This window comes from Microtus oregoni, unplaced genomic scaffold (assembly GCF_018167655.1).
Source record: "Microtus oregoni isolate MIOR12 unplaced genomic scaffold, Mior012 000028F_ref0000031, whole genome shotgun sequence".
NCBI lineage: Eukaryota > Metazoa > Chordata > Mammalia > Rodentia > Cricetidae > Microtus > Microtus oregoni.
The window spans coordinates 14,895,914-14,920,413 of NW_024543087.1; the positions used below are offsets into that span (position 1 = coordinate 14,895,914).

At 40.6% G+C, this 24,500-nt stretch overlaps 1 protein-coding gene across 1 annotated transcript in view; it reads right to left on the reverse strand.

Moving 5' to 3' along the window:
• Positions 1-24,500, reverse strand: part of Prkar2a (protein kinase cAMP-dependent type II regulatory subunit alpha) — a 69,740-nt gene that overhangs the window by 13,146 nt on the left and 32,094 nt on the right. The window contains exons 3-8 of the mRNA XM_041677020.1: positions 22,684-22,736; positions 19,806-19,889; positions 14,321-14,427; positions 11,731-11,884; positions 2,630-2,731; positions 2,413-2,487 (exon numbers count right to left, since the gene is read on the reverse strand). Of these exons, the coding sequence (XP_041532954.1) occupies positions 2,413-2,487; positions 2,630-2,731; positions 11,731-11,884; positions 14,321-14,427; positions 19,806-19,889; positions 22,684-22,736 (575 nt within the window). The remainder of the gene's footprint in view (positions 1-2,412; positions 2,488-2,629; positions 2,732-11,730; positions 11,885-14,320; positions 14,428-19,805; positions 19,890-22,683; positions 22,737-24,500) is intronic.

Sequence of the window (24,500 nt, forward strand, 5' to 3'; positions counted from 1 at the left end):
TACCACACACCGACTAGTTCCTTCCGCTGTGATGAACTGAGATCCCCTGAAACTGTGAGCCAGAATCAACTTTCCTTCCCTCTCTTAAGAAAGTTGTTTCTGTCAGCAATTTGATCAGAGATAAGCAAGAGAACTGACAGAATTTTGTCAATTCTACTGTAATTTCAGATACAATATGACCAATAATGTGAGATGAGAGAGATAAGCTCTTAGGGATGGGCCACCATACCCACTCTCACTGGCAAGCATTTTTTTTTTTTTTTTTTTTTTTCTTTTTGAGGCAGGGTTTCCTCTGTGCAGCCCTGGCTGTCCTGGAACTCACTTTGTAGACCAGGCTGGCCTCGAATTCAGACAGCCACCTGCCTCTGGCTCTGGGATTAAAGGTGTGCACTGCCGCCTGGCTCTGGCGAGTATTTTTATGCAGACAGCATGTCTATACTGTGGTGCAGATGTGCAATAATGTGGAGAAAAGTTTATGCTATGCTTCAAGCACAACAAATGCTTTTTTAATATATATAGTTCCTTGCCTTAATAACTATGTAATATAAATGTAAGCAAAGTTTTACTTTACAAACAAAATAAACGAACATTTCATGTAGTTTGCATTTTGTATATTCAAAGCAAAAATTGAGTTTTAAATAAACTTGTAAAAACAAAGTTGCAGGCCAGGTGGTGGCGGCGCACGCCTTTAATCCCAGCACTCGGGAGGCAGAGGCAGGTAATCTCTGTGAGTTTGAGGCCAGCCTGGTCTACAAGACAGGCTCCAAAGCCACAGAGAAACCCTGTCTTGAAAAAAAACAAAACAAAACAAAAACCCGAACAAACAAAAGAAAAAAAACGAAGTTGCACTTATTCTTCAGGCCTGGCTCAAATGAAACTTCTTTATGAAATGACATGGTTTAATTCCTTCCTTTTCTATACTCTCCCTTTTCTCATATGTATTATCAGAGTGCTTATTATTTCGGTCTCATTTATCCTAACCTTAAATTATATTAGGGAACCTGGAAAGCAAAGCCATTCGGAGATGTAATCTAAAACGAACATCAGACTTTTGTCAGTGCTCTGTCTCGTCTAGTGGGGCTTTCTCCTCCTCTTTCATCTTCAGTCTAACCACTTCTCAAAGTTCTGGTGGGGCCAGTTCTATAAACCTGGAGTTACAGTGATCTGAAACCATCCTCCTCAACCCAGCTGTGTTCATGGGCAAACAAAGTGCCCAACTCAACTCAACCAGATGCCTTCCCAGTGTTCTTGTCAGAGGCACTGGCAGGGAAGTTTGTATCTGGAAAAGGCCCTAAACTATTTATATGTAATTAAAATACAAACACGGGAGATAGAGAAAATTATCACATAATATAAAGAGATTTTGGTAAAGTGGTGGTATTCACCTTTAATCCCAGCACTTGGGAGGCAGAGGTAGGCAGGTGTCTGGGAGTTCAAGGACAGCCAGGGATGTTATACAGGGAAACCCTATCTCAAAAAACAAAAACAAAAAAAGAGATTGCTATATAGCTTGAGTGGCCCTGAACTCCTAACCCACCTGTCTCCACTTCCCAAGTGTTCAGATTCTAGGCATACACCACTACCCCTACTTTGCAGTCTTTAATTATAATGGTTCAGTTCACTGTATATTATCTTGCATTATCCAAAAACAACTTATGAAAAAGATACAAAGGATATCAAGACATCTCATAGATCTGATTATCACTGAATGCTAAGGATTCTGGTGTCATACCATCAACAGGTTGCTTTTGTGCCAGCAGAGACAACAGAGAGCATAAGCCTCCAGTTTTCTCTGGATTCTAATAGAGATAATAAAGCTTACTTAGGGTCAATAGCAAATAACATCCAATAGAAGACAACCCCAAAATGAATGGAGGTCTGAGCCCGGTGGCATGTGGCTGCAATCAGTGACTCAGGAGGCTTCCGAGGTTAGGACAACGTGATAATACTGTCTTGAAACACAAACATAAAAAGGGCTGAGGGTGCAGTGGCAGAAGATTTGCTTAGCAGTAAATTTAGTCCTTCAAGGGAAAAGAGACAGCAGGAGACAGACACAAAGGAACTTTAGAGGTCTTTGTATGAGGGACGACACAGCTTCCAACAGTGGAGGACATTAAATTTTGGTTTGTTTTCTTCCTTTTTTTTTCTTTCCCTTTTTAACCTGGAACTTTGGAACTTTCTATATAGACCAGACTGGCCTCAAACTCACAGAGCCCTGCCTGTCTGTCTTTCCTGAATGCTGGAATTAAGGGTAGACCATCACCCCTATTGGAGTCAGAATAATACAACGTGGCCCAGGCTGGCCTGAACTTGTGAACCTCCCGCCTTGTCTCTTAAGTGCTGGCATTGCAGGTGTGCACTACTATACTCTGTGATACATTGTTCCTTTTGGGAGTCCAGACCCCAACTCACCTGAGTGATTATTCGCTCTCCATCCTTATAGAACTTTTCTCCGATCACATCCACAATCTTCATTCGTTCTGACATCTACAAAACATATAGTTTAGGGGAAAACCCCGATTGAATGTCATTGCTACAGAATTAGGTTAAAACAGTATATTTGAAAACCTAGGAACAGTTTGAACAGCTCTTCCTAAACCATCTAAACAGACTCTTATTCAAACTTTACCTCTAGTGATTTAAAGAGTGGCACAGACTCAATAAATGATTCAAACATCTTCCTCTTTTTTGCATTGTTTTTCACTATGATTCTTCTAAAAGTCACCCGGTCCTACAAGAAAAAAAAAATATGAAAATTCTAGTACATGCCCATGTAAGAGAATATCTATGGTTTAGATAACTGAACCACTGCGGCCACCAAAGCCCTATGAAGTCAGTGTACCAACAGAGTTTAATGATGCTGGAAGAGAGAAACTCTAATCCGTGCTAGAGCAGAAACCTCCTACACGGTAGCTTGCCGTGTTCAATGAGTGCCATCTATGGGCCCGAAATAGAACATGAACAAAACTCCCACTAAATACTCAGTGTTCAGACACCTTCAGAAAAGGCAGGAAGTAAGGGCAAACAATCAGGCTGTTCTTGCCCTCCAGGGGTTTGCAACTGTAATGAGGAAACAACACAAAATATACAGGGCCATGCTATAATCAATACTTAGGAGGTTGAGGCAGGAAAACCATAAACTCAAGACCACTCTGGACTACATGGGCCAGCCTGGATGATAGTGAGACCCTATTTCAAACAAAAACAAAGCATAAAACATATAAGAATTTTTGCAATTGATATATGAACTGAAATGTACTAAGTCAAAGTACAGAAGGCAAACGCTACAGTCATTTCCAGGATCGATTCCTGGGCATGGCAGTACAAGTCTATGATCTCAGCCACTCAGAAAGGCAAGACAGAAGATTCAAAAGTACTAGGTCCATTTGATTAACTTAGTTCTGTCTCACAAGAAAATGGTTTTGAAATGTGGCTCAGTGATAGCACACTTGTCTAGAATTCAGGATGTTCTCTGATCAATCTCTAGTGCTGTCCAAAAAATATTTTAAGCCTTCCCCCCCCCCCAGACAGTGTTTCTCTGTGTATCCCTGACTATTCGGGAACTCACTCTGTAGACCAGGCTGTCCTCAAACTCAGAGATCTGTCTGCCTCGCCTCCTAAGTGCTGGGAATAAAGGTATGTGCCACTACTGCCTGACTAAATTTTAAGTCTTTCCAAGCAGGAATTTCCAAGAGTTTCTAGGTGGGAAAAGAGCAATTACAGCAGGAAAAAGCAATAGAAGATAATATTGCAGGAAAAAAATAAACTTGCTGGGGACATGAGGGAGGGATAAGAGTTAAATTAATGAAAAGTATTCAAGATGGAAACTGGGTAAGTGAAAAAATGATGAAGCTAGATGGTAGTGGCACTCCCTTAGACCTCTGTGAGCTGAGACTCATTTACCTAACCAGAGAAGTCACTTGCACTCCCAGTAGGGGGTGATGGTGGGCTCCTCATCCTTCACTGCTCTAAACTACAGTATACTATTTTACAGCTCTCCTGCTGGCATTTAGTTAAAAGTTGGTCTCCATTTTCTTCACTATCTGCTTGCTTGACAGGAGTATACAGTCTTACCGCTTTCATGGGTTGTATCATCTGCCACTCATTTCTGAATTCTAAGGTAAGGAATTTCTCATGTAAAAGGTTACTTTCACACTTTGGATTATTATGCCATTACACTAGAATTCAATTTCTATATATTTTCTGGTCTAATCTAGGCCAAGAATATTGTAGAAAGAGGGTAATTAAGACTGAGAAACTGCTGCCAGGTATGGTGGTACACGCCTTTAATCCCAGCACTTGAAAGTCAGAAGCAGACAGACCTCTATGAGTTTGAGATCAGCCAAGACCGCATGATGAAATCCTATCTCAAAAAAAATAAAATAAAATAAATAAAAAAGGCTGAGAAAAATGATAACTATGAAGTTCCCTTCTATATGTTTGGATGTTGTTAAAAACATGTTAAAATATATAATGTGACCAAATAATTACAAATATAAAAGTAAACAATATTTCTAGGTAATAAGAATACAGATTTTCTTCAGTGATTTGTCTTGAGGTTTCAGTACCATTAATTAATTTGTTTATTTGTAAGCCAGGCTGCTCTTGAACTCCATGTAACCACGAGAACACGCTACAATTGCCTATTATTTTGTTTGTTGGTTTGATTTTTAAAAAATAATTATTTCTTATTTTATGTGCATTGGTGTTTTGCCTGCATGTCTATTTATGTGAAGGTGTCAAAACTCTTGGAGTTACAGACAGTTGTGAGCTGTCATGTGGGTACTGGGAATTGAACGTGGGTGCTTAACCACTGAGCCCTCTCCCCAGATGCACCATGCCTGGTTTTATGCAGTGCTAGGGACTGAACCCAAGGCTTTCATTATTCCACCAACTGGGCTACATCCCAGCCCAATCCGATCCTCGATCCTCTGTATGCTTTTATACTTCCCAGAGCTCTCATTTTAGGCTGTGCAAGGCCTGTTCTTGTGGTTATGAACAACATAAAAACCCCTAAGAAAATTTTCAGCCCTTGAAAGTAATTATTACCAACTGTTTAGGATAATAAGGAAATGCAGGTCAGTAGTTAATCACCTGTTATATTCAAACTTGTAGTCATGTTACGTATGTTTTCAAGATTAAACATATTTTAAGTAGGTAGTCTTCAAAAACTTCAGATATTTGCAGAACATGACATTTAAGATGTTTTAATATCATAGGTTCTTTTTTATGACAATGAGACATATCTGCTCCTGGCAGCACTAATCTACTTGAAGAAGATAATGGGCACTGAAGAAACTCCACATGGTGTTTACTTTCTTTGTGGCAAAACTAAGCCACTGGGCAAGAAAGTGCTCTTGCCTTGACTGCTGACAGTATGCTGTCCAAATTGGACAAGCAGAGCACAAAAGAGAGTAACTGTCAAAGCCTGCCAAGACAAGGTGAGTCAGTCCTTCAGAAAAGTCTGCTTCATAGAAAAGATATGCTAGGCCTGAGGATCGAAGAAGAATGCCCCAACATTACAGAGGAACTCTGGGTGATTGTCTAGGCAGCCAGCTGTTTCTGTCATTTCTCACATTTTTTGGAAGTTTCTTACTTGCACTTCTGATGTGGGAGTGTCATATATCAATCTGTTGATTTCATTGGCTAAGTAATAAACAAACTGCTTGGGCTCATAGCTTAGAACATAGGTGGGTGGAGTAAACAGAACAGAATGCTGGAAGGAGGAAGTGAGCTCAGAGACTTGACAGCTCTCCTCTCGGGGGCAGACTCCTCAGAGAGACGCCATGCCCCGCTCCCGGGCAGACACATGCGATGAAGCTCCGACCCAAGATGGACGTAGGCTAGAATCTTCCCGGTAAGACCGGTGCCCACAGATTATTAGAGATGGGTTGATCGGGATATCAGAATTAGCCGGTAAGGGCTAGAGCTAATGGGCCAAGCAGTGTTTAAATGAATATAGTTTGTGTGTTGTTATTTCGGGTAAAGCTAGCCGTGCGGGAGGCCGGGGTACTGGGGACGCAGCCCCGCCGCTCCTAATTCTACACACTTCCTGCTTACTCAGGTAATATTATTTTCCTTCTCAGGTCTCTGAGGGAGTAAAGACTTTATAGTTATATTTTTTCCTTGTTACCAGATTCAGAAGAGAAATTCATAAAAGAGGCTTAAAGTATACAAGGTAAAAGATAGTTTTGGTAATGCAAGTTAGGACAGAAAGTGAATTAGGTGGCAGTGGTGGCGCACGCCTTTAATCCCAGCACTTGGGAGGCAGAGGCAGGCGGAGCTCTGTAAATCTGAGGCCAGCCTGGTCTACAGAGTGAATTCTAGGACAGACAGAGCTACACAGAAAAACCCTACCTTGAAAAAAAAAATAGTAAAAAAGTGAGTAAGTGAATTAGATACAAGACTTTGGACACACCAAGTCAGGACAGATAATGGAGTATTTTCTCTGAGTTTGTCAAATGCAAATGGACTAGACATTGTTGATATACTTATTTTCTTACATTAGTTATCTTTATTAATTTTAGACAAAAAGGAAGAAATGTGCTATTTTGTTTGTGCCTTAACAAATAAAGCTTGCCTGAAGATCAGAGTGTGGTTAACCATAGAGGCCAGGCAGTGGTGGCACACACCTCTAACTCCAGCACTCGGGAGACAGAGGCAGATGGATCTCTGTGAATTCAAGGCCACCCTGGCTACACCAGATTGAATCAGTGTAAAAGAGAAACAGAGCCAAGTGGTGGTGGCTCACATCTTTAATCTCAGCACTAGGGAGGTTAAGATGGGAAATGATATGGCTGGGCAGAGAGAGGAATGTAAGGTGTGAGGAGACAGGAGCTCAGGATTCAGTCTGAGGACTTGTAGAGACAGGATACCCCATTTGGTCTGAGGATTCCATAGAGGTAAGAATTAGTGGCTGGCTGCACTGCTTCTCTGATCTTCCAGCTTTCACCCCCTAATCTGACACTGGGTTCTTATTATTAAGACCAATTAGATTTGTGACACAGCGTTTCTTTGTGTAGCCCTGGCTGTCCTGTGATGTGGGCCTCCCCTCTGTATGCTGTGAAAACCATTGGTTAATAAAGAAACTGTCTTAGGCCTATGCAGGGCAGAATAGAGGTAGGTGGAGAAAACTAAACTGATGCTAGGAAGAAGGCCACCAGAGGGGAAAGTAGTGAGTTGCCAGTGGGAACCTTGCCGGTAGGCCACAAACATCATAGTAAAATATAAAATAATGGAGATGGGTTAATTCTAAATGTAAGAGCTAGCTAGTGATATGCTTAAGCTATTGGTCAAACAGTATTGCAAATAATATAGTTTCTGTGTGATTATTTTGGGAGTCTGGGTAGCTGGGAAACGAACAAGCAACCTCCTACAACAGTCCTGGAACTCAGATCCACCTGCCTCTGCCTCCCAAATGCTGGGATTAAAGGTGTGTGCTACCACGCCTAGCTGTATCATTTCTTAAATCTAGTTGATAGCCTTTTTTAAATTGGCATATTTGCTAACTTTTTGTTCTTTTTATTTTATTTTCTATAAATAAAAATACTAGGAATTAAATCTGGGTCCTTTTTTTTTAAATATTTATTTATTTGTTATGTATACAATATTCTGTCTGTGTGTATGCCTGCAGGCCAGAAGAGGGCACCAGACCCCATTACAGATGGTTGTGAGCCACCATGTGGTTGCTGGGAATTGAACTCAGGACCTTTGGAAGAGCAGGCAATGCTCTTAACCTCTGAGCCATTTCTCCAGCCCCCAAATCTGGGTCCTTTTGAAGAGCAGCCAAGGCTCTTAATCAATGAGTCACTTCTACAGCCCATTCTTGATCTTTAAAAATAATCAAAGGTTGTGTTTACTATTATTATTTTTGTTTTTTTGTTTTGTTTTTGTTTTTTCGAGAAAGGGTTTCTCTGTGTTGCTTTGGAGCCTGTCCAGGAACTAGTTCTTGTAGTCCAGGCTGGCCTCAAACTCACAGAGATTCACCCACCACTGCCTCTTGAGTGCTGGGATTAAAGGTGTGCACTACCACCGCCTGGCTTTGATTTTATAAAATTTGAGATTTGAGTACATCACTACAGATTTTTTTTCTTTTTTTGAGATGGAGTCTCATTATGTTGCCTAGTTTGAAACTGAAATCCCGGGCTGATGGGGAGAGTCTTCTGTTTTGTGTTAATTTTATTGGTTAAATAGAGAGACTGCCTTGGCCCTTTAATAGGACAGAAAATTAGGTAGGTGGAATAGACAGAACAAAATGCTGGGAGAAAAAAGCCGAGTCAGACAGTCGCCATGATTCTCCCACTCCAGACAGACGCAGGTTAAGATCTTTCCTGGTAAGCCAGCTCGTGGAGCTACACAAAATATTAAAAATAGGTTAGATCAATATGTAAGAGCTAGCCAATAAGAGGCTGGAACTAATGGGCCAGGCAGTGTTTAAAAGAATACAGTTTTCGTGTAATTATTTTGAGTAAAGCTAACCATGCAGGCGGCTGGGCGCTGGGAACGCAGCCCGAACTCCTACTACAGAGTGGCACCCAACGTGGGGCTCTTTGCCTCCGCCCCTGCGCGGCCCGGGGCGCAGGCTTGAATTTTTGTTAGAGAGAGCTGCACTCCCCTATCTCGCAGCTCTCTGCCTGGGTCCTAACTACACAGCGCGCTCCCGGCCTAGTTGCCAGGCGTCCCGGCTAAGATCTTCCCTGGTAAGCCACCTAGTGGGCTACACAGATTATTAAAAATGGGTTAGATCAATATGTAAGAGCTAGCCAATAAGAGGCTGGAACTAATGGGCCAGCCAGTGTTTAAAAGAATACAGTTTCCATGTAATTATTTTGGGTAAAGCTAACCATGCGGGCGGCTGGGTGCTGGGAATGCAGCCCGCAACTCCTACTACACTGGGCTTCAGTAATTCTCATGCTTTAGCTTCCTGAGTAGCTGGGACTAAGGAACATAACCCATTCCATTCAACTACAGATCTTAGCAGAGGTTGTTGCTCTAGGCTTACATTATACATATGTAATTCACACAGTGTATTGGCAATACTTTCCTAGTTTGATAGGTATTACTCTAGCTCTGGTAGAGCACTAAACACTGTATTCTACCATTACAGTATCACAGCCACAAGATAAGGATTTAAAATTGTCTTTGGTTGCTTTCTAATGTGTCTAAAACTTATCTATTTTGTAAACTCAAAGTTCTTGTGTGCTCCATGGAGTTGACTTGGATCCACGACAAACAGCATTTTGCCAGGTCCAAGTGGCACTGGATGGTTCCACAAAGCCTGGACAGCCAGATACTCCAGTATGTGGCCAGTACTCCACCTTTCTCAGGTCCCCCAAAGATGATCGACGTCCCCCTCCCCCCAGGTCAGCAGGAAGCAGTCAGGAGAATACAGTGTCCTCATCCCTCCTCACCTTTTTATGATAAACAAAAGGGAGAAATGTTAGTATTCAGGCACCTGCACTGCCTGCCTTTGGTGTTCTGACAGGATGCTGTAGATCTTTAAGACAATTCTGAAGCCATTTCTGACAAATTCTGAGCTCTCTCAGTCTCAGCAGTAATGCTTGTCCCCCCCCCCCCCCCGGGAACCAAGGACCTAACAGCTACTGAAATGTTGGGAACTTTCCATTTCCCTGAGTCTTTGTGATGTTGACTCAGTTCCTGAACAATTACCCACACACGTATGTTTTGACACAGTCCCTGGGAAACGGTCAAAGTGACCTCTTACCTCATCTGATCTGGCAACCGCTCTCCAGCCAATTATTGATAGTAGCCCTTTTGAATAAGCCAATCATAATAGTCAAAGGACAACCCCCAGACACCCCCCTTTGCTTCTGTAGCCTTTTCCTTTAAAAGTAGCCTGTACCAGCTATTCAGGGTCTTTCTGGCCTCTAATGCTGAAAGACCATGTCATGACAGAATTAATAAAATCCTGATGCTTTTACATCAGCTGTGGTGTGAGAGGTGATCTCTGGGGGCAACTCCTCCTCAGTGTTTGGACTCTAGGGTCCAACAGATGTGTCCTCAGCTGCAGCCACTAAGAGCACCTCCTGTGCATATTCGTTACATTCCCTTTTAAAAGGTGGGCCTTGCCCACCTCTTGTCTCTCTCTCTCCCCACTTCCCACTTTCTCTTGTCACTCTGCCCCCTTTGTTCCTTCTCTCTTCTCTTCCGAAAAACCTTCTGTGTGAGCCCTGTTGCATGGTGTGATTTCCCTTTGCAGTGGTTTTTAAATAAATTACAACCGGTATCGAAGTTTTACTTTGATCTTGCCTTTCTCCCTTTATAAAATATAATTGTCTCAAATACTTCTTGTACAACAACCATCTCTACAAACTTTTGCTTAAACTATGTTACACAATTTACAAATCTGAAGTAAGGCAGGTCACTATGTTTACTACACTTACTCTGTGTTCTTTTGGGTTTAAGAATCTCTAAATTTCCTTTTATTGCTTCCTTTCTGAATCAGTTTTGGCCATTTCTTTAGGTTCAGTCTCCATCATATGAGAATATCTGAATTCTTGAAGGATCTTTTCAGAAAGTATACAATGCTGGCTGACAGGATTTTTTTTCTTCAGCACTTTGGGTTCTCCCCATTAACAATGCATCACTTTTCTGCATTAAAGATAGTTCTGTCTTTATTTTTTAGATCTTTATGGTGTGTATTGGGGAATCAATTTCCTTATGTTTTTGCTGTTTGGGATCACTCTTTTTGTTTGTTTTGAGACAGAGTCTCACTTTGAAGCCTTAATGGCATAGAATTCACTAGCAAACTAGGCTGACCTTGAAGATCCCTGGGCCTCTGTTGGGATTAAAGGCATGCACTAACATGCCTGGCAGGATTCACTTATTTTTTTAAAACTATATATATGCTTTTATCAAATTTTAAAAATTTTGGTTAATTCTATGATAATTATATGACATGAATTAATTCTTATAAGGCAAGTAGAAACTATTACAGATACCCTTATTTTAAAAGTGAAATGTGAAATATGGAGGCCAGGTGCACACACTTTTAATCCCAGCACTCAGGAAGCAGAGGCAGGCAGACCTCTGAGTTTGAGACCAGTCTGCTCTAGAGAGTGAGTTCCAGGATAATCAGGGCTGAAGAGAGAAAAAAAAACTGTCTTGAAAAACAAAAACAACAACAAAAAACCCAACAACAAAAGTGAAATATGGAATTTGTATTAAGATATTTTTGAAGGAAGAGGTACAAATTATGGACATGTAACTTAATATAAAAAGAAATGAAATGAGGCAGATAGTAGATAATATGATACAAGAACCATAGTAGTGTTTTGCTTAATGCAAAAATCCATTTCCCTATGGTCATTAGCATTCCTGAAGAAGGAAGCACTGGACATAGGCACAGAAGAAATGACAGAACACAAAGTGACTGCTGTTGACACTACCATCCCTATACTACTGCTCCTCCTCCTCCTTTGTGTGCACAGGTACATTAGTGATAGGGACTCTCTTCTGTAGCCCTCTTGAACTACTTAAATACATAGAGTTATCTATGTCTAATTGCTTATAAAAACAAGGAAAAATGTAGCAAGAGCCCTGTCACTACTAGGTTACAGACCACTCACATTTCTGTAACTTAAAGGATTTGCTGTTAAGTCACTGAGGAAAATGGAAAGATACATGTACATGAGACCTTTTAGAGCATACTTTTCAGATAACTAGCTATGAAAGACAGGCAACACTACACCATGCATTTCTCTCACTCACCAATCCCCAAAGGGAGCCTTCTGAGGTGGCGACAATGGTAGCAGCTCTCGGGGTATTGTACATCAGAGCTAGTTCTCCAAAACTGCCACGGTTGTCATACTGACCAACAGAACGTGTTTGATTATCTTTTGTTACTAAAATGTCATAGGTTCCCCTAGAAGAATGACAAAAAATAATTAATTACTTCTGATAAGTTTAAGAACTGACTGCTACATATAAAACATAGGGGAGCAGAGCTGGGACATAGCTCACTTGATAGAGATTTTGCCTAGCATGCAGGAGGCCCTGAGTTTGATCCTAGATCTAGATAAACCAGGCATAGCTGCATGTCTGTAATTATAGCACTCAGGAGTTAGAAGCAGGAGGATCAGAAATTTAAGATCATCCTCAGCTACACGGTTCAATACCCAATGCTGGAGGAGCAGTCAGTACTATTAACTGTTGAGCCATGTCTCCAGCCCTGCATTTGACTTTGTATTTTATAACCGTGATAAATTAACTCGGTTCAGTAATTGTTTTGTAGCACTCCTGTGGATTTTTCCTGCAGAGAATTTCACTTCTTTTCCTCTATACGTACTTACTTTACTTTTGCCTATTACACTGGCCAGAGCTTTTGGCACAGAATTTTCTGGAAATGGAGAGCACAGGAACCCCTCCTTAATATCAGTCTTTCAGTCTAACCCAGGCTGGCCTTCAAGTCCTGACCTGTGGCCTTAGCTTCCTGATAAGCCACTATATCTTGTCTGATAAACAGTTTATTACAAAAAGATGCTTAATTTTTACCAAGTATTCTGTGAATAGTATTGACTGTAAAGTTTTTCTTTCATGGTTTGCTGGAAACAAGGATAGAACTGATTAAAATAATCACACAAATTTCTACCTATTATAACTCAAGAAAAGTACTCAGAATTGACCAACATTTAGAGAAATAGACATGCTCAATGGATCACAGAAGCAAACCAACTTTTCGGAATTTCTGTAAAACAACTAACATCACATTAACAAGTCACTCAGAGAACCTCTGAGGGTTGGGGTGATGGCTCAGCTGGCAAAGGGCTTGCATACTGGGTGGTGGTAGAGCACGCCTTTAATCCCAGCACTCAGGAGGCAAAGGCAGATGGATCTCTGTGAGTTCGAAGCTATGCTGGTCTATAAATCATGTTTTGGACAACCAGGACTACACAAAGAAATCATGTTTCAAAAAACAAACAAACAAATATCAGTTGTGGAGGCCTGCACTTCTAATCAGCACCAGGTATGCAGGGGACAGGAAGATCCCTGAGCTTGATGGCCGTCTGTCTTACACTAGGCCTGGAGCTCCAGGTCCATGGGAGCCTGTTTCAAACAGAACAGCACCCGAGCATGTCCTCTTACCTCCAAACACTGAGGCAGCCACAATGACATATGTGAAATCACAAACACACATGAACACATATGCACAAGTAAGTTCCCATGCAATCACTCCAAAACAGATAAAGATACTGAAAAGATGTGCAGAGTCACCCACAGACAACCCTAATAACAGTCAAAGTCACAAAAACAATTATTCTGGGTCTGAAGAGATGGCTCAAAAAAAAGGGGGGGAGGGGTTGGAGAGCTGGATCCATGGTTAAAAACACATACTGCTCTTCCAGAGGATCCAAGTTCAGATTCCAACAACCGCATCAGGCAGCTCACAATAATCATTTTAACTCCAGCTCCAAGGGATCTATCTGATGTCCTCTTCTGGCCTCTGTTGGCACTGTACTCAAATGTACAACCCCCAACTACCCCTACCTCCCCTGCCCCATCACACATAAATAAAAATAATAACCTTAATTTTTTACACATGCACACAAATTTATTTATTTAAGTATGCATACACATAAGTAAAAGTAAATCTTCATACTCTGCGTAGCTCTGGCTATCCTAGAACTCACTATACAGACCAGTCCTTGAACTCAAAGAGATCTGCCTGCCTCTTCCTTCAGAGTGCTGGGATTAAACGTGTGCACCACCACTGCTCAGCTTAATAAAAAAAATTTTTAACATTAAGAATAGCAGAAGATAATGGATGTATGATAATGTTTTATTACCTTGAACTCCTTCCTTTAGGACTGAGGAAGAGTAAGAAGGAACCCCTACTCTTCCTCAGGGGAATACTATCAACTCAAGAGACTAAGATGCAGTAAGTCAGGGAAGTAAACCCAGCACAGCTTAGACTTGGTGCAGAGTCAGAAAGCATGGAGGTAAGGGGAGTACATTCACTTTTCACAGCAAGCTGAAAACCAAAGAGTCACACTAAGACAATACACAGTCACAGATACTCTGCAGGGATCAATTCAACTGAACACGGGCAAATGACATGCTTACAAAACACACCATGTCATTCTTTATCTAACGAAAAAGAAGATTTTCAACTATAAGTGGCATCTCCCCAAATAGGGTTTTACTCAGGACTGCAGTACACAGAGGCAGCTATGATCCCTGAAAGGTTTTGGGAAGCTTGTTTACCTGACACTAGACATTTTTGGGCTCAGCATAATATAGGCTTTTGTACTAAATTAATAATCCAAGGAAGTGAGGCCGAATAATCTCAAAACTTCCCTACCGTTCTATGACATAAAAGTTGTCTCCATCATCTCCTTGGTCAATGACATGCTCGTCAGTTTTGACTATCCTTTCAAACATGGCATCGAGAACTTGAGAAAGCTGCTCCTAAGGTACACACAAAGAGAACAGATGGCTTTTACATTTACTGAGAAAACAAGATGGTCAGCTGGGCATGCCCATGCCCTTACCCCCAGCCCCCGCCCCAAACAGAAACAAACATCCCACAAAGTTGTATTTATTCCAATTTGTATGCCTATATACATTTGATCACCACCACCATTTAAACAGGAACCTAAGAGCTCTCGGAAATGAGTGTTTTGCACTATTTGGCTTTGGACCCCCTTTAACAGATGGCACAAGTGCCAAGCCCCTTCTCTGTTTTTTTGACAGGGTCTTACTATATAACCCAGGTGGGCTTGGAATTTTTCTTTTCAAGATGGTTTTTCTCTGTACCTTTGGCTGTCCTGGAACTTGCTCTGTAGACCAGGTTGGCCTTGAACTTTTCCTGCCTCCTCAGTTCAGGGATTAAAGGCATGAGCCACCACACCAGCTATCTTGGAATTTTGATAATCCTGTCAGTTTCTTAAAACTGGTTTGTCAATTCTTTTGAGATAGTATTCTCTTGAAAAAGCTTTCTAACTCATTTGACAGAGAATCAATATCCAAAATATATAAAGGATTAAACAAAAAAATAAAAAAGCATCAAACATCAGGGCTGAAGGTGAAGCTCAGCCATAGATCACTTGCCTAGCATGTACAAGACCCATCATGTCAAAAAAGAAAAATTAAACAAACAAGCAAAACCTCTTAGAAGCCCAAAATCATGTTTTAAAAAATAGGCAAATGATTTGAAGAGACATTTAGTAAAAGAAGTAGAAGGCCAGGAAAGTGTAACACACCTTTAATCCCAGCACTTGTGAGGCAAAGGCAGGTAGGTCTCTGTAAACTCCAGGAGAGTCAACCAGAGTTAAGTAATAGAAAGACCCTGTCTCAAAAATAGGAAGAAAAAAAAAGTACACAGGACCAGGGATATGGTTCAGTTGATAGAGTGTTTGCCTAGCATTCAAGAAGCCCTGGGTTTGATTCCCAGTGCTGAAATAAAAAATAAAAAAATAAAACCTTTAATTTCAGCACTGGGGAGATCGAAACAGAAGGATCAAAAGTTCAAGATTATCCTAGGCAGAATTCAAGGCCAAGCTAAGATATTTGTATGGGATCTCTTCTAAAAAGCAAAGAGATGGGGGAGCCTCAGTATTATCACCTGAGTCATCAGGGAAATGCAAACCAAGACTATAGTGAGATTTTATGCAACTATAAATGGGCATTATAAAAACAACAAATGCTGGTGGGAATAGAAAGGAAAGGAAGCCGTGAATACTGGTGGTGGGAATGTAAATTAGTAGAGCCGTTATGGAAAACTGTGGCTAGGCTCCTCGGAAGACTAAAAATACAAATGCATATGATCCAGCTATTCCACTATTGTATAGTCATCAAAAGGAAATGAAGTCATCAGACAAAAAAATACATATTCATTCTTGTTATTATTCATAAGAGCCAAAAGATGAAATCAGCCTATATGCCCACCAATATGTGAGAGGAAGAAGAAAATAAGGTAGCTACACAATGAGATAAGTGAAGAAAAATGAAATCATGTTGTCTGTAGGAAATGGATGGAAACAGCATCATGTTAAATGAAGGCAGACGGACACAGAAGAACAGGTGGTCATGTTTTCTCTTACATGTGAAACTGAACAACAGAAAAAATAACCTGACAGTGAAGGACCATGGAAAGGAAAGGCTGAATAGAAAGAAGAGGGATAGGAAGTTGGAAGAAACATTTACATATATGGAAATATCACAGTGAATGAAACCCATTAATTTTCATAATTAATATAGAATAATCATTATCATAAAAATAAAAGGTTTCCAACAAAAACTGATAATCTAAATCACGGTGTCAATTCCCCGAGTCTCACCCACATTGTCACTAGATAACTCCAGTATACTGTCTATAAGACCATGGCTGTCACTTTTCCTAGAGATGTGGACATTAGTAAGATTATCAAATCTACAGAGCAGACAGCCTTGGAGGTTATCATCTGAGTAGGCCAGCACAGCACTAACCTCTAAAAAGGGTTTAATTTCTACCTCAATTTTTATGACTAAAGGAGGCAAATCTGAGAACTTTTACCACATAATGTTACTTAAGAAGTAGTACCTAATGGGCAGGTAATATAAAATTTCACTTATGTATAACACATGTAAACACATACTTACCAACACTGTATGTCATAACCAGAAAGCAAATATATGAATAAATATAATAAAAAGGAAACAACAGGGGCTGGAGAGATGGCTCAGGTTAAGAGCACTGGTTGCTCTTCCAGAGGTCCTGAGTTCAATTCCCAGCAACCATATGGTGGCTCACAACCATCTACAATGAAATACAATGCCCTTTTCTGGCATGTAGGCATATTTGCCAGCAGAACACAGTAAACATAAAAAATAAATAAATCTAAAAAAAAAAAAAAAGGAAAGGAAAAAAAAAACTACTAAATTCTGACCAAATACTGGTCTCAGCTTTCAATTGGAGTCCCCCTGTTAGATAGAAACATTAATATTGGGGCAGGAAACACAAAAAAAATATCAGTTTTACATTGAGGTTAAAAGCAGAGGGTGATGGTGGTGCACCCACAGATCTCTGTGAGTTCAAGGCCAGCCTGGTCTACAGAGTGAGTTCCAGGACAGCTAGGATTGCTACACAGAGAAACCTGTCTTGAAAGCAAAAAACCCAGAGACCAGAAGTTCAAGATCATTCTTGGCAGTCTGGCCTACAGGACTTCAAGTGTCCAAAAAAGCGGGAAGGCAGGGAATGACACACTGGAGAGATGCTCAGTAAGCCTGAATTTGATTCCAAAAACAATAAATAAATAAACAAACAAACAAACAAACACGCAGCTCCGGGAAGTGGTCACACATGACTTTAATCCTTTAATCCCAGCACTCAGGAGGCAGAGGTAGGCGGCTCTCTGTGAGTTTGAGGCCAGCCTGGCCTATAGAGAGAGTTCTAGGACAGCCAGGACTATTATTATATAGAGAAACCTTGTCTCAGAAAACCAAAAAAGGAAAAAACAAAAAATACACAGCATGTAAAGAACGACACCAAAGGCTGACCTCTGGCCTCTCCATTCACGCACACGCACCTCCGCGACATATGCCTACACATACAGAACAGCTTAGTTAGGTTCTAAGTTCAATTCTCAGGACCAGAAGTATAAAACAAACAAACAAACAAAAAACCAGATAAGCAAATAAAACAAAGAAACAGTTATAGAGTGGAATAATTTTATTTTTTGGAAATTCCATGTAATTTCTGTCAGAGTGACTATGCTTTCTAAAATTAAATGCCAAAAGCCATCTTCAGCCCTGAAGTCCCATGGATGTTGGATACCATACAAACTGACAGACTAAATAGAATGCTTGCTACTGTGTGCCATCCATGCTCATGTAAAACGTGGACCAACATACCCTGGAATTTTCTAATTAAATGCTGCCAAGAAAAAAATATTCATAAAAAGAAAAAATATGAGCAATACATTCAAATGTTCATGAATAATCCAAACTAAGGGACATCTTAGGCCTGTTCTGAGCAGGTCCTCTTATAACCTGCATCCTCCAGAAACTGTGATGAGGTGTCAGGAAAGGGGACATTCTACCCTAAAGGAAACAAAACTAGGGGGAACAAAATGACATAATCACAATCAAATCACAATATGAGTCTCGACTAGGAAACAGAAAAAAGAGCTGGGTATATAGTTTAGTTGTAGAGAGCTTGCCTAGCATGCTACAGGCCATGAGTTCAATCCTCAGTAGCACTGAAAATAGTATTAACCTTTAGGCTGGGAGTGGTGACATATGCGTGTAATCCCAGTCCTTGAGATCATTCTCAGTTACACAGGGAATCTGAGGCCAGCCTAGGCCAAATGAAATCAAAAACCCACAAAGCAAATTAAAAATGTACAATTAAAATATTTTTTATTCTTAGAAAATACACCCCAAAAATCCTGTGATGGAAAGTCATAAAGTCTTACGTATGGATAAACAGCTCAGAACAAAAATCCTCCTGTCTCCTCTCTCTGTATACAAACTTACATGTGAGGAGAGTATAAACGATGGAACATGTTAACTAGCCAGTGCAGTTCAAAGGCATATGGGGGCTGAGGAGTTGGCTCAGCGGGTGAGCGTGCTTAGGTGTGCAAACATGGTTTGAGTTCAAATCCCTAGGACATACATAAAAAATCTGGATATGGCTGTCACCCCAGCACAGGTGAGGGTGAAAGGTAAAGACAGGAGAATTTTCCCAGGCTTAGTGTCGGGCTCCTTAGAGACGGAAGGGAGTACGGCTGTGGTAGCAGGACACCAAACATCCTCTCTGGTCTCACATACCTGGATATACATGTGCATATGTTGTATGCATACATCACACACACAGTTTTAAAGGTATAGGTGTTCATAGTACTATTCTTTTGACTTTATTATAAAGTTGAAATTTAAAAAATTATATACATTTGTACTTGGGAATGTGTGTGCATACATGTGGAGACCAGAGGCTGACACTGAGTATATTCTCTCAGTTGTTTCTTTCTTTTTTTTTTTTAAAATATTTATTTATTTATTATGTATACAATTTTCTGTCTGTGTGTATGCCTGAAGGCCAGAAGAGGGCGCCAGACCTCTTTACAGATGGTTGTGAGCCACCATGTGGTTGCTGGGAATCGAACTCGGGTCCTTTGGAAGAGCAGGCAATGCTCTTAACCACTGAGCCATCTCTCCAGCCCCCTCTCAGTTGTTTCTTACTTTACTTTTTGGGTCAGGGTCTCTTGCTGAGCCCAGAGCTTACTGATTGGCTAGACTAGTAGGCCAGTGAACTCAGAGAATCTGCAGGTTTCCACTCCCACTGTGCTCCAGTTATAAATGTATGGAACCATGTTGGGTATTTTATCTGGGTACTGGGGATCCAAATTCAAGTCCTCATATTTGTACAGCTACTAAGTCATCTTCCTGGCAGTAAGGGTGTAAAAATAGGCATTTCACCAGACGCTCACCTTTAATCCTAGCTCTGGGGAGGCAGAGGCAAGCAGACCTCTGTGAGTTCAAGGCCAGCAAGACTACACAGTGATTTGGATAGTAAGGGCTATGTAGAGAGGCCCTGTCTCAAAAGATCTAAACAATGATACTAATATAATACATGTACTACATATAATATTATGTATAATACGTTCACCACTGGCTGGCAAGACTGTCTTAAAACAAAACCATAGCTTCATTATAGTGACCAACAGAATAAAAGTGATTTTATTAAATCAATAAATCTGAAGATACAAGACTAATTCAACTGTGGCTAACATGCTAAAATCTGCTTAAATGCCAAATAGAGAAAAAGTTAAAATAACATAACAATTTTTTTTTCAAATCAATGTTACCTGGTCAAGGTTTTTGAAAAGAAGAATATCTTTGCAAGCTTCCTGAAGCCTGCATCTCTGCTCATCAGTTTTGGGATAAACCACCTGTCAATTGAAATAAAGCCAAGATAATTATTTTGTCCATTTGAAAATCACCCATTTAAAAATTAATGTATCTCTTTTTCCTAAAAAGTGTGTGTGAAGGGGATAAGAAAAAAAAGCAAAACATTGTGTGTGTGTTTAAGCAAGTCTAATTCCACAAAACCAGCAAGCAGTGTGCTGCTTTGGGGAGGCAGTGCTCTGGAGCACTGCTAGAGCCACTGGCTGTCTGTGCAGCTGGCAATCATCAGCTGTCTATCTCATCTGGATAGCAGGGAATCTAAAGTATACATATTGTACATCTACTCGATTCCAGGCACTCTCCACTCTGGAGACAACAGTGAACACATAGATAAAACTGTATGCCCTTACATTCTATAAACACACAAATTATGTTGGAGTCCAACAAGACTAAGGACCAAAAGTAAGCAAGGGAGATAAGTATGAGAGTATGTTTACGTCTGGCTAGGTGAGGCCCTCCCGAGGAAGTGCCAACTATGTTAAGATCTCCAGCAGTACAACACAGGGCATCTTCTGGTGGGAGAATGAATAGCAGACGTGACAGGTAACAGAGAGAGATGAGACTGATGCAGACAGGGAAAGATCAGAACAGGCCAGTTGAGAGAGGGATGTCCAAACTCAGAGAGCGTGGTACACATACATCATAGAATAAATGGAACTTTCTCTTAACAACTTGGGGGTGGGTTGAGGCTATCAATTCAGGAAGAGATTTAATATTTGAAGGATCACAAGGCTGTTAAATTAGGGTTAGGATTAGGATTACAGTTAGGACTAGAGGAAGCTGGGAAGCTTACACTATAGTTTGGACTAGGAGGTAACCATGAAGGTACCAAAATGTTGAGGGATATTTGATCACACTGTGAACTCCAAGTTTGCATTTGCTTTGATTAAATAAAATTAACCTTGGGTCAAGAGGCTCACTTAGCAACTAGGTGACAGAAAATAATCATCAGAGGGCATCAGATAGGCATCTGAAAGAGATAAAAAGACACACAGGTAGTAGTAGGGAAGGCTTTTTGGGAGCCACCAACAAGGAGAAAAGGTTAGCGAGGTGTTACTCAACCTTTCTGAGCTAGCAGGTTTTTATGCCGGCCTTTGAATCTCAAGTTTTATTTATAGATAGAAAATACAGATTTAGTTAAAACTACCTTTAGTGGCAGTGGCAAAGCCAAGGCTTGTAGGAAAAGAACTCCTGCCAGGCTTCAGCCAGAGAAGCAGGCTGGTAACTGTGGAACTGCAGTTGCTGGCTGTAATAGCAGTAGGTTAGGCACAGTCACTGTGCCGAAGATGAAACAACATCAAGAGGTAGAGAAGTTTGGATAGATTTTGAAGGGAGTAGAACTAAATTTATTGAAAAATTAGATGAAGTGATAAAAAAAAAAAGCAAAAAGAGTTAAGGATGACTCCAAATGAACAATGCTGTTAGGGGCTGGAGAGATGGTTCAGCGGTTAAGAGCACTGACTGCTCTTCCAGAGGACCCAGGTTCGATTCCCAGCACCCACATGGCAGCTCACAACTGTCTGAAAATGCAGTTCCATGAGATCTGACACCTTCACACCAACGAACATAATAAAGTTAAATAAATAAAAAGTTTAAAAAAAAAAAACAATGCTGTTATGATTTATGATGGAGGCAAAGGCAGCCAGCCAGCCTGGTATACAGAGTACCAGGAGAGCTAGAGCTAACAGAGAAACCCTGTCTCGAAAAAAAACAAACAATGAATATAGTCAACTAGGATCCTATCCCAACAACATTTACAATCTAGAGTATATTCTTTCAGTTGTTAAGTCTCTGCAGAGACATAAACAATTGCATTAATTATTTTTATTTTACAAAATTAATTATAAAATTAAAAAGCACCTCATTTAAACATATATGCTATGGAATGAATCCTATCCTCCAGACTCTCTTACTTTGCATGTAACACCATTTAGCCCTAGGTGATAATCCTTTATCAGAGTCATTTTAGGTTCTTTCCAGCTTTTGCTGTTACTACAATATATGATCTCCATTTGTGAATCCCTGGGGAGAATTCTGCCCAGAACCTGCAGAATCTGACTAATTCTAAACTGACTATGTCTAAGGCTTCTGCAAAGTTAGTCAGGTTCTCCTCACCAAACTCTCAACCAGGGCTAGTTTCAATCTAGTGTATAAAAAATGGCATCCCGTAGACACTTTTAAATTTTATTTTCATTTATTCATTTATTCACCATTCCTTCACTTATTCATTTATTTTGGTTTTACAAGGCATGGTTTCTCTGTGTAGCCCGGGCTGTCTTGGAACTTGTTCTGTAGACCAGGTTGTTCTCAACTCCCAGAGATCTGCCTGCCTCTTGTCTCTAAAGTGCTGGGATTAAAAATGTGCACCTGGCTAAAATTTATTTTTATCAGTCACAAAACATTAAGTTTCTCTTCAATATTTTTCATACAAAATTTGCTTTTGTTCTTTCTCTTCCTTCCTCTGTTCTGATTCCGCTTTTTTCCCTCTCCCCTGCTTGACCATTGCACCTTCAGTAACCTTTCCATTTTCACGGCACAGGCATCCTTTCACCATCCTCCTTAACCTTTCTCTATACCACCTATGGCTGCCTACTTAGCTTTACAGTCCACACTTACAGGCATGCAAACAGTAAAAGTTAAGGCTGCACAAGAGAGTATGTAACCTTTCACTGAGATTTTAATTCACATTTATTTTCACTATCAGTGATTAATCTGAGGTATGTAGTAGAAGAGAATCAACAGGAAATGCAATTCTAAATGAATACTTTTAGTTCTTACCCTTGGATCACTATCTTCCTCTTCTTCATCAGGGTTATAGGATTCTGCACAGACTAAAATTGGAGAGAGAAAAAAAAAGGAAATTATAAAATGTGTGAAAAAAAAAGTATGGGATGTCATGTGGATGCCAGAGGGTGCCTTTCTTATTCACTCTACACCTTATTTGTCTGTTCAATAGGTATGTATGTATATATTCATGTATGTATATATGTATGCATTTGAGATAGGGTCTCACTACGTAGCTCTAGCTGACTATGTAGTCCTACCTATCCCTCCTGAGTGCCGAAACTAAAGGCATGCACCACTACCCTAGGCCCTCACCTTATTTTTTGAGATGGTCTCTAATTGAATCTGGAGCTCAGACTCAGCTAGGCTAACTAGTTAGTGAGCTGCATGAACCCACTTGTCTTCCATCTTCCCCATAATGAGATTATAGATGTGTGCTGCCACACTTAAACCTTTTTTTTCTCTTGAGATAGTTTCTCTGCGTAGCTTTGGAGCCTGTCCATAGTCATCTTAAACTGAAATGTCACTAACAGTTGCATAATGTAATTTAAAAATCCAGTGGTAGACTGAATTATGCCTTCCCACCAAATCTATGCATTGAAGCCATATCAATACTATTATATTAAAAATTATATTTAAAAAGTCTTTAAAAACCAGGCAGTGGTGGCGCACACCTTTAATCCCAGCACTTAGGAGGCAGAGGCAGGTGGATCTCTGTGAGTTCGAGACCAGCCTGGTCTACAGAGCTAGTTCCAGGACAGGTTCCAAAACCACAGAGAAACCCTGTCTCGAAAAAGCAAAAAAAAAAAAAAAAAAAAAAAAAAAAAGTTTTTAAAGAGGTTATTAAGGTCATAAGAAAGTAGGACCTTATAAAAAGAAGAGAGTTTGGGAGAGGGCTAGCCTGTTAATGCTGGTAATGCTTGTAATACAAGTTTTGTAACGGCGTAAACGAATGCAGACAGATTGTAAAAATATATATACAGCTTTAATGGCGAAATAGACTTACAGAACCACCGTTCCTGCGGAGACCAGGAAAGCAGAAGGGATGGCTGGGAGCACGCTTGCCAAATTTATAGGCAAACATTAGCCCGAGGTGAACACGCCCCCCAAGGGGCGGGACTTATCCCTTACAAAGTTTGAGTATCCCTCAGCATCCACATAAAAGTCTTTAAAGTTAAAGTGTGGGGCCAGGGTGGTGGCGCATGCCTTTGTTCCCAGCACCCGGGAGGCAGAGGCAAATGGATCTCTATGAGTTCAGGGCCAGCCTGGTCTATAAAAGCTAGTTCCAGGACAGCCAGGACTGTTACACAGAGAAATCCTGACGAGAGAGAGAGAGAGAGACAGAGAGAGATAGAGAGAGAGAGAGAGAGAGAGAGAGAGAGAGAGAAGTTAGGAGCACTGGCTGCTTTTCCAGAGGACCTAGGTTATGGCAGCTTACATCCAGTTCCAGGGAATCCAGCTCCCTCACACAGATATATATGCAGGTAAAATATCAATGTACATAAAAATAATTTTTTTAAAAAAAGGAAGGAAGGAAGAAAGAAAGAAACAGAAAGAAGGAAGGAAGGAAGGACTCAGAGCAGGTATGGCAGTGTATGGAGAAATGGCTCAGTGGTTAAGTGTACTGGCTGCTCTTCTAGATAAACCAGGTTCAATTCCCACCACCTACATGGCACCTCACTCACAACTGTCTATAACTATAGTTCCAGGGGCCCGCCCAATACCCTCTTCTGTTCATCTCAGAACCAGGCATGCATGTGGACAAAACACCCACAATATGAAATAAAGATAAATAAATAATTGGGGGGCTA